Raw genomic sequence first — 16,988 nt, 5'->3', positions numbered from 1 at the left:
TAAGGCTGTTCTCTCACTTCTAAAGGGCCATACACACTATAAGATTTTCTGAAGACATTTTCCTTCAGATTTACCTTTTCTATGTAGTGCAAGGGCCTGCCAGATTGCATACAAATTGAAAGTGTTTAGGTTTGACCTCATATTATATGGTTTTGGTAAATCTAAAGGAAAAAGTCTTCAGAAAATCTTATAGTGTGTATGGTCCATAAGGCTGTTCTGTCACTTTTATAAATTTACTCTATAAAAACCTTTTTGTAGTGCTTTATGTGTGGTCTTTTGACCACACATATTTCCTGTTTAGTGTCCCTTTCTTTGCATGGGGTGATCAGGAACAATCTGAGGGGCTGATGTAAAGGCAGAGATGAGAGAAGAATCCTGTACAACAGTGTAATGATAAATGCAATGAACTAAAAGGGGAAAGCTGCCAGGTGCTTTCACTGCCGAGGCATTCTCAAGTTGAATGGCAGCTGGAGAGTGTTGTTGACCCAACACCGGAAATTACTTTCTAAATTAGGAACTGACAAGAATGAAGGGAAATTGAAAAGTCCTAGCAATGGATTTGAAATACTTTCATAATATAACTTGAATCTGTATTAATTACCCATTGGATAGTATAATTAAATTACCGTATTTTCCGGCGTATAAGACGACTGGGCGTATAAGACGACCCCCCCTAATTTTCATCTACCGGTAATACTTATACTTAGGTTACCTTGGAGATATTATACTCGGCGTATAAGACGACCCCCCATTTTTGGGGGATTTTTTTGAGGTTCAAAAGTAGTCTTATACGCCAGAAAATACAGTATAATTACTGATATGTGTACATCAATAAACAGATTTTCCGGTGGAGGTTTTCTTTATTTTGCAAGCCATGGCAAGAACAATTAAATACCAAAAACAGTCCATTGTATTTTATTTGCTAAGTCATGCTTTGTGAAATGCAGGTTTACAGTTGTTTGAGTCATTATGTATATAAGACAAATATTTGGCAAGAATATAACAGAATAGAGCAGCTCAATGAAAATACAAACAAGAATATCATTTTTTGGCAGGGTATCTTGGTGTGGTGAAAAGGGCAGCCAATAAAGCTATGCAGAACGGAACCACCTCCTCACTAAGAAAGTGTGGAAGTTGTGCAGTTGACTGTGATCTTACCTGGTTTTGCTATCTTGCAGTCTCCACAAAATGGTGCTTTCTCGATCATGGACCCTGGTGAAGCACTTCGAGGGGGCGCCCAAACTGTCTGACTTCAAATTAGTGGAAAATCAGTTGCAAAAGTTAAAACATGGAGGTAGGTGTGTTTGTCTTCCTTAGTGTACTACAGGGTTATTCCATATACTTTATATCTGTCAGGCTTATTTAAAAAGACCAAGCAAGTTGAAAACGCCACTTTTGGGGGTGATAATGGATGCAATCTCATTGGTTCCTATGTGCCACTGCATTTGTTACATTATATTATACCGTGTTAATATATACTCATAGGAATGTTATGACTACTGTTAAGCTGGCTACATGTTATACATTATTTTTTTTTTGCTAGATTTATCTTCAACTACGTATTGCAAGGGCCTGCCTGATTGCATGCAATTTTAAAGTGTTTAGGTCTGACCTCATATTATATGGTTTTGGTAAATCTAAAGGAAAGTTGAACAAGAAAATTGTATAATGTGTACCAGCTTTATGGGCCATACACACTATACAATTTTCTTTAGAATTTTTCCTTCAGACTTACCAAAACCATATAATATGAGGTCAAACCTAAACACTTTCAATTTGTATGCAATCAGGCAGGCCCTTGCACTACATAGAAAAGGTAAATCTAATGTAAATCTGACAACAAAAGTTGTATAGTGTGTATCCAGCTTTAGATGTATAACTCCAGTGGAAGTTCATCTCCAATGCACAAATATTTGAATATCAATCTACAACTATTATTCTGTAAAGCATTTTATGCAGCACACAGTTGTTAAGTGATGAAAGTGCACACTTTCTGTGGTTTGTTTTTATGCCATATTATACTGTTTTTGTCAGTGTTGTATGCTGTCAACTAATTCAATGTATTTTTACTCTACAGAGGTGTTGTTGGAAGCTGAGTGTTTTAGTGTGGACCCATACATGAGGTACGGAATTATTAAGTGATTAAGTATATTAACAAAGGGTTCAGTTATCAGCCACTTGATAAACTCTACCCAAAAGTCTCATTATGTTTTCAAATGACAGCAGGCTGGTAATAGGTGGTTGTAAAGTTCTTCCATTGATTTTTACTGCTTACTATGCTTTTTATTGTCTATTTATTGTCAGAGCTCAACTTCACTGGATAATCTTCCAAGATTCATACAGAGGAAAATTGCAGATAACATCTATGTTTAATGGGCAGCAGGAAAAATAAATGTTAGGCAGGCCATTGCCTTCTCTAGGCGGGCAGAGGGGGAGGGGGGGGGGGCAAGGGAAGCTGCCCCTGCTGGGAGAAGACAGTGATTACTGCTAAAATCTGTACAATCCGGCAGGCTGGTGGTACCCAAGTTGACCAATCGATCAACTTGGTACATTCAGCCTGCCCATACATGGTTCCAATCTCGGACGGTTCATTTTCTCTCTTTATTTTTTCTCCCCCTCTGTTTTCACCTGGGGATCTGACCAGTAACACACTTCCTGTATTAGAGTGCCCCCAATCTGGATGAAGGAGCACAGGGGGCACCTCTGGAAAGCAACATTGTCATTATGGGGGGAGGAAGTGTTAGGTGTACCAGCACATTTGAACACACTAATAAATTGAAGCCAAACTCCAGCTAACATTTTATAAGCTGTTACAGCAAACGTTTTTCCTTTTAGGATAAAGGTTTTACATAAATAAAACAAATTATTGTAAGCATCCCTTTAAGATGTTTTTCCGTCACCCTTTTTGTTGATGCTGGAAACAATATTACTAGCAAAGATGACAATAAAGGTTGTAGTAAAAATATAATGTCTCTTTTCTGAAGCCAGAAATATAACAGTAATATTCAGTAATAAACAAGTAAACAATAAAGGGTTCAGGGTTATTTACTAAAAGGTGAAATGCAGGAGAATTTAAAACAAATGGAAAAACAGTGAAACAGTCCAACCAAAGAAATTGTATATAATATTTGGGGATTCTGAGTAATTTTCTAGAAAAAAAATGTTGATTTTTACATGTAGGAGAGAAGTGTCAGAATTGGCAAAACCAGAAAAGTTAGAATTGGTCTGGGTGGCAAGTGGTTAATTACCATGGGGGCGTGGCTTGGACCCGATCCAATATGGCCGCTTGAATCTGAGCTCCTGCGCTGTGGAGTCTGCCATTGCCTTTTTCTGAGCCCTTTCCCCGCGTCTGTCACATTCAGAGACATGGGAAGCAAGGCTAGGAGCTCTTCTGCCACTCGGGTGGGCACCCCGAGGGAAATGGAGTCACAGCCCAGCCGCAATATCCCGGAGATCTTCCGGACACAGCGGCCTTCTCCATCCCCCTCAGCCTCTCAGCCCGCCCGCTCACGTTCCCGCTCGCCGAACAGGCAATCTGTGGAGCTGGGTGCCTCCCTGCCTATGCCTCTTCACGATCCCCCGAGGCCACCGCTGACTCCTCCGACCCTCTCCATGGCGGATTTACAACTTGTTGCGGCTGACATTAAGGCTGCTATGGCGGCGGCCATAGCTGAACTGCGCAGTGATTTCCAGGCCATGTCGGCAAGAGTGGAGGAAGTTGAACAAATCACTGCCCGCCATGACACCTCCCTGGGTCATGTCCACCAAGTGACTGAGTCGCACGCTGTGCTCCTAAGGGACCTTAACCGGCATGTCGAAGACCTGGACAATCGGGGCCGCCGGAGGAACCTGAGGGTGCGAGGGGTCCCCGAGAGTATTGAACATCAGAATTTACCTCAGGCCGTCTCCTCCATTTGTAAGGATCTTCTTGGCAGACCCCCTGAGGCGCCCGTGGCATTCGAACGAATTCACAGAGCCCTGAGGCCCCGTGGCAGGGAGAATGATCCCCCGAGGGACGTGGTGTGCTGCCTGGCCAACTTCCAGCTCAAGGAGGATGTTTTGCGGAATGCCAGGATGCGGCAGCACCTCACGTTCCAGGGCTAGGACGTTATCCTAGGGCTAGGACGTTATCAAGCTGTTCCAGGACCTCTCTGCCATAACCCTGCAGAGGAGGAGGGAGCTTCGCCCGCTGCTGGAAGAACTCAGATCCAGGGCGATCGTTTATCGCTGGAAATTCCCCTTCGGCCTGTCAGCCACGTCGCAGGGTCGCACCGCTCTACTGCGAGTTCCTGAAGACCTCGAGCACTTCTGTGCCACGCTGGGCATACCCCAAGTTAATGTACCCGACTGGTACAGTGAATTCCGCTGCTCTCCGCTGCATCGGGCAATCTCTATGGATGGCATCCAGATGGCTGACAACTTTGTGTTGAGTCGCCGACGCTCCCACCCGCCTTCTTCACCTCCGGGCTACGGTAGGGATGTTCCTCGCAACGGAAGCCCTTCGGCATCTCCGGTTCACCGGAGGGCACGTCACGACCACTAGATGCCGGAACTCACCGCTCCTCCTGCTGGACAGCACAGGGACCTTTTACTGCTCTTCGGATGTCTGCTGGATCTGACTCTCTCCACTGATGGATTGCTGCTACGCCTTACTTACCTCTGTGATGTGCCCGCGGTCCCGGATTTTTCCTACTCCATCGGTCTGCCTGCTGCCTCTCAGCAGTTGCCTTCTGCGCATGGTCCCGCGGGCGCCATTCATCTGGTGTCTTGACCTCCTGTGAACCGTGAGTTGCCTTTCTCATGCCTTCGGCTTTGGATTACTCAGCTATGTAGCCCCTTCTCCCCATGCACTGCTGACTTACGCTCTTTGTGACCCCTACCGGTATGTATTCTGGATTACCCCCTCATCTTGCCGGCATTCTCCCCCCCTCCCATCTCCCTTGCCTTCACTGGTTTCCCGGGCTTCCCCTTTTAAGGATACGAGACTGTTTGCCTATGTTCTCCTTTAGCCCGGACTTCAGCCCCCGCACCTCTAGGTTGCTTCCCCCTGGTATCCCTTTCCCCCGGTCTTTTATATGGCTAACAAAGGCTTTCTCCACAGGTTTACAGACATGGACTTGGTTTACCTAGTTGGTGCTTTGCTTACTACTATGCCGAGGACTGTATTCAGATTTATGTGTTTTCCTTGCATTACACTTCATCGCCCCCTGAGGTTTCCCCCCCCCCCTTTCCCCTTCAGCCCGTCCCGCTCTCCATTCCTCCCCCTCCTTCCCTCCCTCCCCCTCCTTCCCTCCCTTCTTCCCTCCCTCTTTCCCTTCTTCCCGCCCTCTCCTTCCCTCCCCTCCCCTCCCCACACTCTCTCTCCCGTTGCTTATCCCTCCTCCCCCCCCTACCTTTCCTCAGATTCTCCATGCCTGCACATGTGGACAGCCTGTGCTCTGACCCTGTTGTTCTACCTAGATGATAGTACCCCGGCTATGCCGCAGGGAGTGGAGCCTCTGCTTTTCTTATGGGGCTTCTCTTTCTCTTGGTTGATTGGGCCGCTACTGCTGCCTCTATGCTGCCCGCGGGACAACACTGCTCTGCCTTGCCTCCCCCCTGGCGCTTGTTTCCGCCTCTGGGGGGGGGGGTGGGGTGGTCAGTGGTTGCCTATACCCCTTGTGCTGTTTCCCACTTGAACTGACCGTGGGCGCCGGGTCCCGCTGGCGGCTCGCGCCCCTGGCTACAGAATCCTTGCCAGCGTTCCTGGTGGTTCACACCCGCTAGGGTGTGCTGGGGTGCGAGCCGGCGGCGGGTCCCTGGTGCCGAGGATGGTAATGGCGGTGGCTACTGCCCCGCCTGTGCACATTACACCGGGACAGGGGCTATGTGATATATGATCTATGCCTACAGGAGAGTGTCACTGTTGTTTTATTGCATTGCTGTTCCTTTGATGCATTAGACCCAGCACACTTTTAGTTAGCATGTTTCCCTGTGCTATGTTGAACGTTGACTCTTACAATTCCTTGTTAATGCCTGTATTGATCGATCTGGTTGTACCTCACCTGATTGCGCATCTTTTATGAGCTTATCCCTCTCTTGCATGGCTTTCTTTCCTGATCTCTCTTCCTCCCTTTTATCTGTGTGCCTGCCTGTCTCAACCCTGACTGCCCCCAGATGTCTTGCCCCTGCACGACCATAGAGCTGCTGACCTACCTGCCACCTCTCATGCCGCTCATGGCTCGCCCACGGAATTCCACTCTCTTGCCATTGTCGCATTCACCTCCCGCCTCTCTGACTTACGTCCCTACCTCCGGCTTCCTCTTTACGTCTGTGCCCCTGACACTCCCTCGCTGACCTGCTACGGATCTTGCCTATTTTTGACCCCTGCACTGACTCTCCCATGCTCTCTCGCACATCGGGCTCCTTTAATAGCTACTAGTGACTCCTGCAGGTCCTTGGAGTTCTGGCCACCGTATTGGTTGCCTCCTTCCACGCCCGCCAACGGTCGCCGTCCCCTGACGGTCGTCCGACTTTTACCGACTTCCAGACTCCCCCACCCGTTTTGAGTTCCTCAGCAGGTCTGTTGGTTCTCACGGTACCTTAGGCCTTTTACCAACCCCCGCCCTTACCTCTTCCTCCCCTCCTGTTTGTGTGTTCCCCCCCGCCTGTTTTTTTTTTTCTCTCTCTCTTCTCTTTTCCTTCTAGGAGTGTGCCTAGATGGCCGCTTCCGCACCACAGCCGAGTGACCTCCGTCTTAAAGTAGTCTCCTTAAACGTCCGTGGCTTACACACGCCCCAGAAACGCTCTAAACTGCTTGGGCACATGCACCGACTCAGGGCGGACGTGGTGTTCTTACAGGAGACGCACTTTCGCTCGGATGCCCTCCCGCGGTGCACGAACAAGTACTTTACCCAAGCATTTCACGCTCCGTCGGACACTTCTAAATCTAAAGGAGTCTCCATTCTGATCGCTAAATCGACCCCTATCTCCATTTCTGATACTCTGGTAGATGCCCAAGGACGCTACCTGTTTCTTAGAGGTTCCCTTAAGCATGTTCAGATCACTCTTGCGAACGTCTATAGCCCTAACAAGTCTCAGGTTTCGTTTTTCAGATCAGTACTGGGTGAACTGGCACCCTTTCAAACAGGCACCTTAATTCTTGGGGGCGACTTTAATGTTCCCCTGGAACCACTGCTCGACACCTCCTCAGGTTCCTCCTGCCTGCCCTACAGGGCTCTCAAGCAGATCAAGCTGTGCCTCCGGGATCTCCAGCTCCACGATTCCTGGCGGACGCTTCACGCACGAGAGAGAGATTATACTTACTTCTCCCCGCTCCACGCCAAATATTCACGGATCGATTATTTATTCTTATCCCAGTCGGCCCTCTCGTCCCTTATTGAATCCTCTATAGAACCGTCAATACTCTCGGACCATCACCCTGTCTCTCTCACTCTGTCCTTCCCGGTGACCCTATCCAGGGATCGGGTCTGGAGTCTTAACTCCGCCTTATTGACGGATAAAGCTAACTTGGCCTCAATACGCGAAACCTTGACGGAATACTTTTCTATCAATGCGACTCCTGACACATCGACCCTCACTCAATGGGAAGCCCACAAGTGTGTGGTCAGGGGAAAATTAATAGCGCTCTCGGCGGCACTGAGGAAACAAAGGGAGGCTCTTGTCTCTGATCTGCTCTCGCGCGTTCGTACCTTAGAACTTGCCCACAAGCAATCCCTTGCACAGGACACCCTATCGGCCCTTACCTCCGCCCGTGAACAATTTACGGAGGAACTGGACAGAAGGACCAGGCGGAACTTCCTCCTGTCCCACAAGGTTTTTTATGAACAGGCCAATAAGAGTGGTCGACTGCTGGCCACAGCTCTTCGCCAGAAGAAGGCGAAGACCACGGTCCACTCTCTTCGCTCACCTTCTGGCTCTTTGGTGGCTAATAACCGAGATATTGCGGCCACATTCGAGGCCTTTTACAGCACTCTTTACAACCTTGATTCAGCCCGCTCTCAACCCGTCTCCCACCCTTCCAGATCTCAGGCCATTTCCGACTTTCTTGCGACCAATGTTCCTCAACAAGCTTCGTCCGACTTTCGCACTGCACTGGACCTCCCCATCTCCAAACAGGAATGGGACTTGGCGCTGAAACACATGCAACCCAACAAGAGTCCCGGCCCTGATGGCCTACCGGTTGCATACTATAAATCCTTCCCTGAAGTCCTAGCCACCCCATTCTTATCCGCCTTTAACTCAGTTTCGGCTGAAAACCCCCTGTCTTCGCGGATGCTTGAGGCCCACATTGTGGTGATCCCGAAGGAAGGGAAAGACCCGACTTCCCCGGCCAGCTACAGGCCGATTTCACTCATCAATGTGGACGTCAAGCAAAGATCCTGGCCAACAGGCTAATCCCCCTCCTGTCCGGAGGGATTCATAAGGATCAGGTTGGTTTTGTCCCGGGCCGTGAGGCCCGTGATAACACCATCAAGGCACTTAATCTACACCATGTCCTCTCTACCACTAACCAGAAGGGGTTTCTGCTCTCCCTGGACGCTGAGAAGGCATTCGACAGGGTGTCGTGGGATTTCATGTCGGCGACGCTTTCCGCCTGGGGCTTAGGTCCCCGATTCCTTGGATATGTCAAGGCTATGTATACTTCGCCACAGGCACGGGTACGTGTTAACGACACCCTGTCGGGTGCCTTCCGTATTTCCAACGGTACTAGACAGGGATGCCCCCTGTCTCCCTTGATCTTTATCATGACTTTGGAACCCCTTCTTCACAAGATTAGACACTCTGATACGGTCCACGGGGTTCGCTTCGCTGACAGTACATATAAGCTTGCCGCCTATGCGGACGACCTACTGTTGTTTCTCACCGACCCCATCACGACTCTGCCTGCGCTCCTTAAATTATTTGACGAATACGCTTCTCTCTCCAACTTTCGGATCAATTTTTCCAAGTCTTTCGCGCTCAACGTCACCTTACCCCGATCGGAGGTCGAACGCTGTCAGGCGAATTTCCGATTCGTGTGGAAGTCGGACTCCATCACTTACCTAGGCATCGAAATTCCATCTGATCTCCAAAACCTCTTTGATCGTAACTTCCCACAACTCATTGCACGAATATCGAAGGATCTCCGTTCCTGGTCCAAACTGCAGCTGTCCTGGTTCGGCAGGGCGGCTGTCCTGAAGATGAACGTCCTGCCCCGCCTCCTCTACGTTCTCCAGACGATCCCCATACTACTCCCCCCTTCCTTCTTCAAGACCTTTCGTCGTATCAGCACTGTCTTCTTATGGGGGGACAAACAGCCACGCATCTCCTATAAAACTCTCACGAGGCCAAAATCCAAAGGAGGTATTGGCCTTCCTGACCTGTACAACTATTATGCTGCCTGTCACCTTACTAGAATAACAGATTGGAACATACATGAGAGCCACAAGGACTGGGTTTCCATAGAGAAGGGCTTTACCGCTCTGGATCTCTACTCATCTCCGTGGCTCAAGGACGCACATGTCCCCCCTGCCCTTAAACTCCATCCCCTTATTGGTCCCACTCTGAAAGTCTTCCGGACAGTTTCCGTGTCTCGCTCTATCTCCGCAGTTCCGGGTCCCATGACTCCTGTGCGCTTGAATCCAGACTTCCCTCCTGGCCTGCACCGTACCTACCTGGCCTCGAACTGGGCTCCAGACCAACTGAGAGCCCATCATCTTTGGGACAACGACGCCCCTCTTTCCGTTTCCTCCATTTCTGCGAAGTCTGGCATGCCCCCCATACTTCCCTGGTCACACTTGCTCCTCCAGCAGTACCTTAAATCTCTTTCTCGCATTTGCCCCTCCTTGTCCACCTTGTCCCCGTTCGACCACCTTTGCCAACAGGAAGGCCCGGTCCGCGGATTACTTTCCACCATCCACTCTTTCTTGTTAGATGAGCCTGAGCAGAGGAAGCTCAAGCGCTGCGAGGATTGGGAAGCGGAACTGGGAGTCACTTTCACCCCGGAAGACTGGGACCTTATCCATGCCAACAATCACAAGTGTTCACTTAATGTCACCACGCAGGAAAGCGGTTACAAGCTGGTCAGCCGCTGGTACTACACCCCCACGAGATTACATAAGCTTTTCCCTTCCACCTCGCAGACTTGCTGGAGGTGTGACGCTGAACCTGGCTCGCTCCTCCACATCTTCTGGACCTGCCCTCGCCTCACCGCTTTTTGGGAGGAAGTCCATAGGATTGTAACGCGAGTGACCACGGCGGACATTGCCTTCACTCCTGCCCAGTACCTTTTACACCACTCCTCTACCTCCAGTAGAACTTACTCTAAATCACTTGCGATTCTTATGGTGAACGCTGCCAGACAGTGCATCCCGGCACTTTGGAAAACCTCACAAGTGCCGACCGTCAAGCAGTGGTTCCAGCGCCTCTCCAAGGTTGCGGAAATGGAGGAGCTCATAGCCGTCGCAAGAGATGCTCCTTCCAAACATTACAAAAAATGGGCATGCTGGATTGACTATACTTCCACGCCGGAATACTCCCGACTTTGTCAGTGATGACCCTGTGGTACCATTATCGCTGACCTCTTGGGTGCTTCGCTCTTTCTGCTTTTCATTGTCTCCTTCCCCCCCCCTCCTTTTTTTTTTTTTTTCTCTCTCTTCCTCTCTCCTCTTGGCCCTCCCCTCCCCTCCCCGCCCCCCTTCCCCGTCTCCCTTTCCCTCCTTGTCCTCCGCTGGAAGCCGTGTTGTCTCTGGGCGGGCCCGGACAACTGGCTCCCCCCCTTTTCTGCACATCCTCCTGGCTTTGTCGTCATTCCCCCCCCCCCGGACAACCCCCCCTGTCACCCGTCCCTGGGTCTTTGTCCACCCAGGCCATGGGTCATGACTCGGACTTGCCTGACGTGTTTGCGTGGTTCTCCTGATGACTCGCATTCCTCTTTGATGTCTAGTGCTTCTTCTTTCACTTCCACCACTCCTTTCCTTTCTACTTCCACTTCCTGTTCGTATGGATGCGCTTCACAGGGCGGAGTTGTCCTGGTCCCCCTTGGTTATTGATGATGTTTGCTTTACACAGTTTCACACAGTTACTTTTACCAAAGATGGCTGATTGTTTGTTTGTAACTTTACAATCTCTCTCTTTGCATAATACTGTACGGCCTCATTGTCTACTGTGGCTGTTTGCCTGTTTGTAACTTTATATTTTTATAACACCAATAAACTTTAAAATCTTGAAAAAAAAAAAAAAAAAAATTACCATAAGTAAGTAATATTCAAATCATTATTATATATTGTTTTCAGATAATTTGCTATATTTTCAAAAACTGTACTCAAGCAGGTAGCTTAAAGGACAAATAACTTCAAACCAGTAATTTCACAGTAAACGTAAAAATTATAAATTATTAGTATTTTATGGCATAAAACATAATAAATTATTTTGCTTGATTAAATAAAGTACCTTTTCAGCAGCAGCAAATTCTCCCTCTGAACTGTGTGAGAAAAACATGGCATTATGGGTAAACCTTATACCCATAAACCCATGTTTTTTCTTTGTAGTTAAGACTAAGAGGGCTAAGCTGGAAGGGAGCATGCCCCTTCTATGACACTGTAGTGAGAGGAGAGCCTCCACTGCAGCATTTTTATTGGACAGCTTGGACCATTTGTCCTTTACCATTGGTCCAAGTCTCCAAGCTGTCCACTGAGCTCAGTGTCTCTGAGAAGAAGTCAACAGCACAGTGAGCTCATCCTCTCAGTCTGCTGCAAACAGTGTGTGCCAGCTTGTACTTAAACTGGACGCGCTGTATGGAGCTTCTGATAGGCTGCACAAGGAGCCCCGTATCTCCGGAACTATAGGTGCTAGGAGCCCCAAATGTTGACCAGTGGTGGGGTAGGACTTCGGCTAGGGACAGCCTAGATGAAAAAATATTATTTTTAATTAGGGACAGAATGGCACAGGACAGGGTCCCTACAGGACTTGTATGTCAGAAGTCCTTGAATGATAAAGTACCAAGATTGCCCACAGTATTCAATAAGATTCTTCTGTGGTACTCACATCCACTAATAGACAAATAGTAATACATGTGTAAAACATGTAAAGCTGCCTCCTTTCTGTGATATCCTAAACATGATTGATTTTATCATTGTACCAGGCCATACAGTAAGAGAATGATGAAGGAAGGAGACATCATGATGGGAACTCAAGTTGCAAGGTAACAGTTTAATATATCTTCTGGCTGCATAATTCATGAGTTTTTCTATTAGGAAAAACAGTAAAAATGATCACATTTCTTAGTAGCAATGAACATAGGAAACTTTAATAATATATCTACATTTGCTATATTCTTTTTCATGTTATTAACATACCGCCATTTAAAAATGTAAGCACACCCCATGGAAATTGTTGATTTTTTTCAATATACATTAACAAGCAAACTTTAGATATATATTCAAACAGTACCTATCTGTAAAGGTGATATACTTGCACAAGGACTCTTAAAACTGACATGGTGTTTTTCAATCTCATAATTTAAACTAATGAAAACGGAGACTTGTCGCCTGGAAAAAATAAGTACACCTCAACATTTACCACTATTTCATGAAAAAAATTCATGAAAATAGAATCAGGTGTTCCAGATTAGGCACTGATAATTAGAACCTTCTTTAAATTGTGAGTTGGTTACTGACACTGGTTTCTCATTAACAATGCATATCCATATGTTTTTTACTTATTTGTAAGTATTAATTTACTTACGTGAATTAACTCTTGTCTTTTTCCAGACTTAATTCTATAGGGCCACCAGGGATGTAGAACATTACCTCCCCTAAAACATCTGTCATTGTAAGACAGTACAGCTTTGGCTATATGTGCGGGTACCCAGTACCACCTAATAGGGACCTTTTAGGTTGATTCCATTGTAGTCATGTTGAAAGAACTGTTAGCTATCTAGATCAGATCTTAAACTTAATCTTTAGGTGCTATCAGGTTGTTAAAGGTAAGTGGCATAAAAAATGATACATTTTACAGAAGCTTTAATGAGGGGGTTAAAAAAGCTGGAAATTTAATTTGAGGATGGAATTTACGCCAAATGTCTACAAGATCAAAGGCCCAGAGATGGGTAAGCGTGTAGGATTCCTAGGAGGTTGTGGGCAAGAGTGGTCTCAGGAGGTATTGGAAATCAAGGGAAGAGTTTAGGGCGAGGTTGGATTCTCCCATTAGCATCACTGCTTCTTTGTTTTTTTTGTGTTGAGAAATTCATTTTAAAAAGGTAGGAGACAATAAAATCTGGAATCTGTTTGGAGCAGACTATCTTACTACTGTCACCTCATTATCAAATGGTTTGCTTGAAGGAGGTGTCTGCTCATGGGGTTTGCTATCTCCAGTTTGCAACTGAAACGGAGGTTGCAACACAGGGCAATGAGGACTCCTTGGACCTTGTCTTGCGCCTTAGCTGTATAGAAGTTGGGTTTGTGTTTGCTAATACATTTCAGACCAGAGGTGATCTCCTATAAACATACAATGTCTGTTCTGTGCAATTTAAAGTAATTAAAAGCTTAAGTTTTATTAGGTGAATTGAGTCCCCAACTATTCAGGGAAAAATAATTAGGGGTTTGTGGGATCCTGGTAGTCTATACAAGGCTGGTGACTGTGAAACACGTGAAAGCCTCAGCTGTGGATTGGGTGAGAGTTTAAGTTCCAGGTAAAAGGGTAAAGGCCTCATTGGCTCAAATGGATCCAGAGTGCTAATGGTGAAACCACTGGAAATTCCCTGACACTGTTTCAGCATGATAGTTAAGTGATATCTGCAACAAAGTGCACCCATACAGTCTGGGTGTCCCAAAAAATCACTGGCGTTTATAGGGGTCACAAGTCCATCAGGGATCTACCTGTACTGGAGGGAAAAGATCAACCTCGTCCATCAAAACCAGCAGTCTGTGTCACGTGGTGAAACAAGTAAAAGTATTACCCCAAACTAGGGTAATTAAAAGACAGGACTTGTAGATGGGTTAAGAACTGAATGATTCTTACAGTGTAATAAAAAACATATATATACACAGTATATGTTTAAATATACACTATATTACCAAGTATTGGTACACCTGCCTTTACACGCACATGAAATTTAATGGCAAAACACGCCAAAATTAAAAAAAAAAAAAACAGTGTGGGGTCCCCTCCCAAAATCTATACCAGACCCTTATCCAAGCAGACTGGCAGGTCAGGAAAGGGGGAGGGGGAGTGAGCGCCCCCCCTCCTTAACCACACCAGGCCACATGCCCTCAACATGGGGGGAGTGGGTGCTTTGGTCTAGGGAAGCTCTTCCCCCCATCCCAAAGCACCTTGTCCCTATGTTGATGGGGACAAAGGGCTTCATCCCCACAACCTTTGTGATTGGTTGTGGGGTCTGTGGGCAGGGGGTTATCAGGATCTAGGGGCCCCCTTGTTAAATGTGAATGAGCAGGGGGTTATCGGGATCTGCCCCCCCCCCATGTGAATGAGTATAGGGTACATAGTACCCTTACTCATTCACCAAAAAAGTGTCAAAAAGTAATAAAAACACACACACAGTTTTTGACAATTCCTTTATTAAAAAATTAAAAAAACAGGTGCATGCTGGGTCTGTGATGTCAGAAGTGGGTGGTGCCACCAGGTGATGTAGCCAGGTGGCCCTGCCCCTTCCCTATATAGGAAATATCAAACGGCGGAGCCTGCAGGAGGCCAGCCTTCATGTCGGCGGGAGCATTTTTTTAATCTTTTTCGGGTGTGGCGGGTGGCGTGATTGCTGATGGATTTACATTGATGGGACACTGTTTTTTTAAGGGATTTAAGGGAGTTGTCAAAAACTGTCTCTGTGTTTTTATTACTTTTTGACACTTTTTTGGTGAAACGATAGGTACCCCATACTCATTCAAGAGGAAGTAAACTCAAAAGGAAATTTTGTACCTATAGGTAAGCCTATAACAAGGCTTACCTATAGGTACTGTAAACATCTCCTAAACGTGCACTGTTTAGGAGATATTTACATTACATTCAGCTGATGACTTGCTTGGCGCATGTCCTCTTAGGGAATGAGCACTCATAATGTGCTAGTATGCATTGCATCCTGCCAGGCCGGCCGCTTGCCCTAAATGTCTTACCGCAAAGGGTTCGTATCTCCACATGTTCTGGACATGCCCACGTGTGGCTGAGTTCTGGGGCTTGGTGTTCGACATCCTGAATACCCGTCTGCACCTCTCGGTTACTTGCGCCCCGGAGCTAGCACTCCTGGGCATCTCTGATACAGTTAGACGATCTAACTATTCTCGTTTATTGATCTCCCTGCTGCTTTACTATGCTAAGAAAGAAATTGTCCTTCGCTGGGTCTCGCCCTCCCCCCCACGACGACCTCGTGGGAGGCCCTGGTTAATGGGGCCCTTCCGATGTATAAACTGACCTACATTTATAGAAATTGCCCCCAAAAATACTAGAAAATTTGGCAACCCTGGTTGGACAGTTAGGGTCATTGCATATTTGTACGGTACTATTTCTATCTCGTACTCTGTGTACTATAATTTGTGTATAATTTCCGGTTGTTTTGACAATGTATTTCCCCTGACTGATTGTTCTTCTCTCCTTACACACCTGTTTCCCCCTCCTACGAGATGTTGTACACTGGCTACACTTTTATAGTATGCTGTAAATTTCTTCCTTGTTTTTTACAATAAAGAGCAACCTTGTTTGAAAAAAAAAAAAAAAAAATATATACACTGCTCAAAAAAAATTAAAGGAACACTTTGAAAACACATCAGTGTTAGGAAGAAGAGGATGCCACATTGATATAAGGAAATTAAAATTATCAACCTACAGAGAGCTGAATTCAAATACACCCCTAAAAATCAAAGTGGACAAATTATGCAGCAGGCTAGTCCATATTTCTGAAATTTCATCTTTTCTGGGCAATGAGACAACCTCGAAAACAGGAATGGTTTTACAGGTGGAGGCAAAGACATTTTTTCCCCTACTCATCTTTTCTTACTGTTTTTCACTAGTTTTACATTTGGATAGGGTCAGTGTTACTACTGAAAGCATGAGGCAATACCTTGACCCTATAGCGGTTGCACAAGCAGTCCAACTCCCCCAGGATGGCACATCAATACATGCCATTGCCAGAAGGTTTGCTGTGTCTCCCAGCACAGTCTCAAGAGCATGGAGGAGATTCCAGGAGACAAGCAGTTACTCTAGGAGAGCTGGACAGGGCCGTAAAAGGTCCTTAACCCATTAGCAGGACCTTTATTTCCTCCTTTGTGCAAGGAGGAACAGGATGAGCCCTACAAAAGGACCTCTAGCAGGCCACTGGTGTGAATGTCTCTGACCAAAAAATCAGAAACAAACTTCATGAGGGTGGCCTGAGGGGCCCTGTGCTCACTGCTCGGTACCATGGAGCTCGATTGGCATTTGCCATTGAACTTCAAACTTGGCAGGCCTGACACTGGTGCCCTGTGTTTTTTACAGATGAGAGTAGGTTCCCCCTGAGCACATGTGACAGACGTGAAAGGGTCTGGAGAAGAAGAGTCTGGCCCAAAAAGATAAAATTTCTGAAAAATTAACTTGCCTGCTGCATCATTTTTTTCCACTTTGATTTTTAGGGGTGTCTTTGAATTCAGCTCTCTGTAGGGTGCTAATTTTCATTTTCATCAAACGATGTGGCATCCTTTTGTTCTAAACACATTACCCAGTCCATATCAGTATAGATATCCAGCATGATATTTTTCCCCCTTGAGATCTGATATGTTTTCAAAGTGTTCCTTTAATTTTTTGAGCAGTATATATATATATATATATATATATATATATATATATATATATATATATATTCTAATAAACAAAAATATGTAATTATAATGAAATATCATTATTTAAAAAGAGAGTTATAATCTCATATTTTTGGGTTTGTTGTATTTATTATATTTATTATCAGTATTGTTCAAAATGTGTGTTACAAAGTAGCCATACCCAAGTGGTAGTTTTTTTTTTTT

The 16,988-nt window shown here is 46.3% G+C and overlaps 1 protein-coding gene across 1 annotated transcript in view; it reads left to right on the top strand.

Moving 5' to 3' along the window:
- LOC309553701 (prostaglandin reductase 1-like) overlaps positions 1 to 16,988 on the top strand; it is a 56,110-nt gene that overhangs the window by 8,382 nt on the left and 30,740 nt on the right. The window contains exons 2-4 of the mRNA XM_082255074.1: positions 1,179 to 1,294; positions 2,078 to 2,123; positions 12,125 to 12,184. Coding sequence (XP_082111200.1) covers positions 1,179 to 1,294; positions 2,078 to 2,123; positions 12,125 to 12,184 — 222 coding nt within the window. The remainder of the gene's footprint in view (positions 1 to 1,178; positions 1,295 to 2,077; positions 2,124 to 12,124; positions 12,185 to 16,988) is intronic.

Source organism: Pelophylax lessonae, assembly GCF_965119305.1.
Source record: "Pelophylax lessonae genome assembly, chromosome: 1".
NCBI lineage: Eukaryota > Metazoa > Chordata > Amphibia > Anura > Ranidae > Pelophylax > Pelophylax lessonae.
This window is presented reverse-complemented; position numbering and strand designations above follow the sequence as displayed.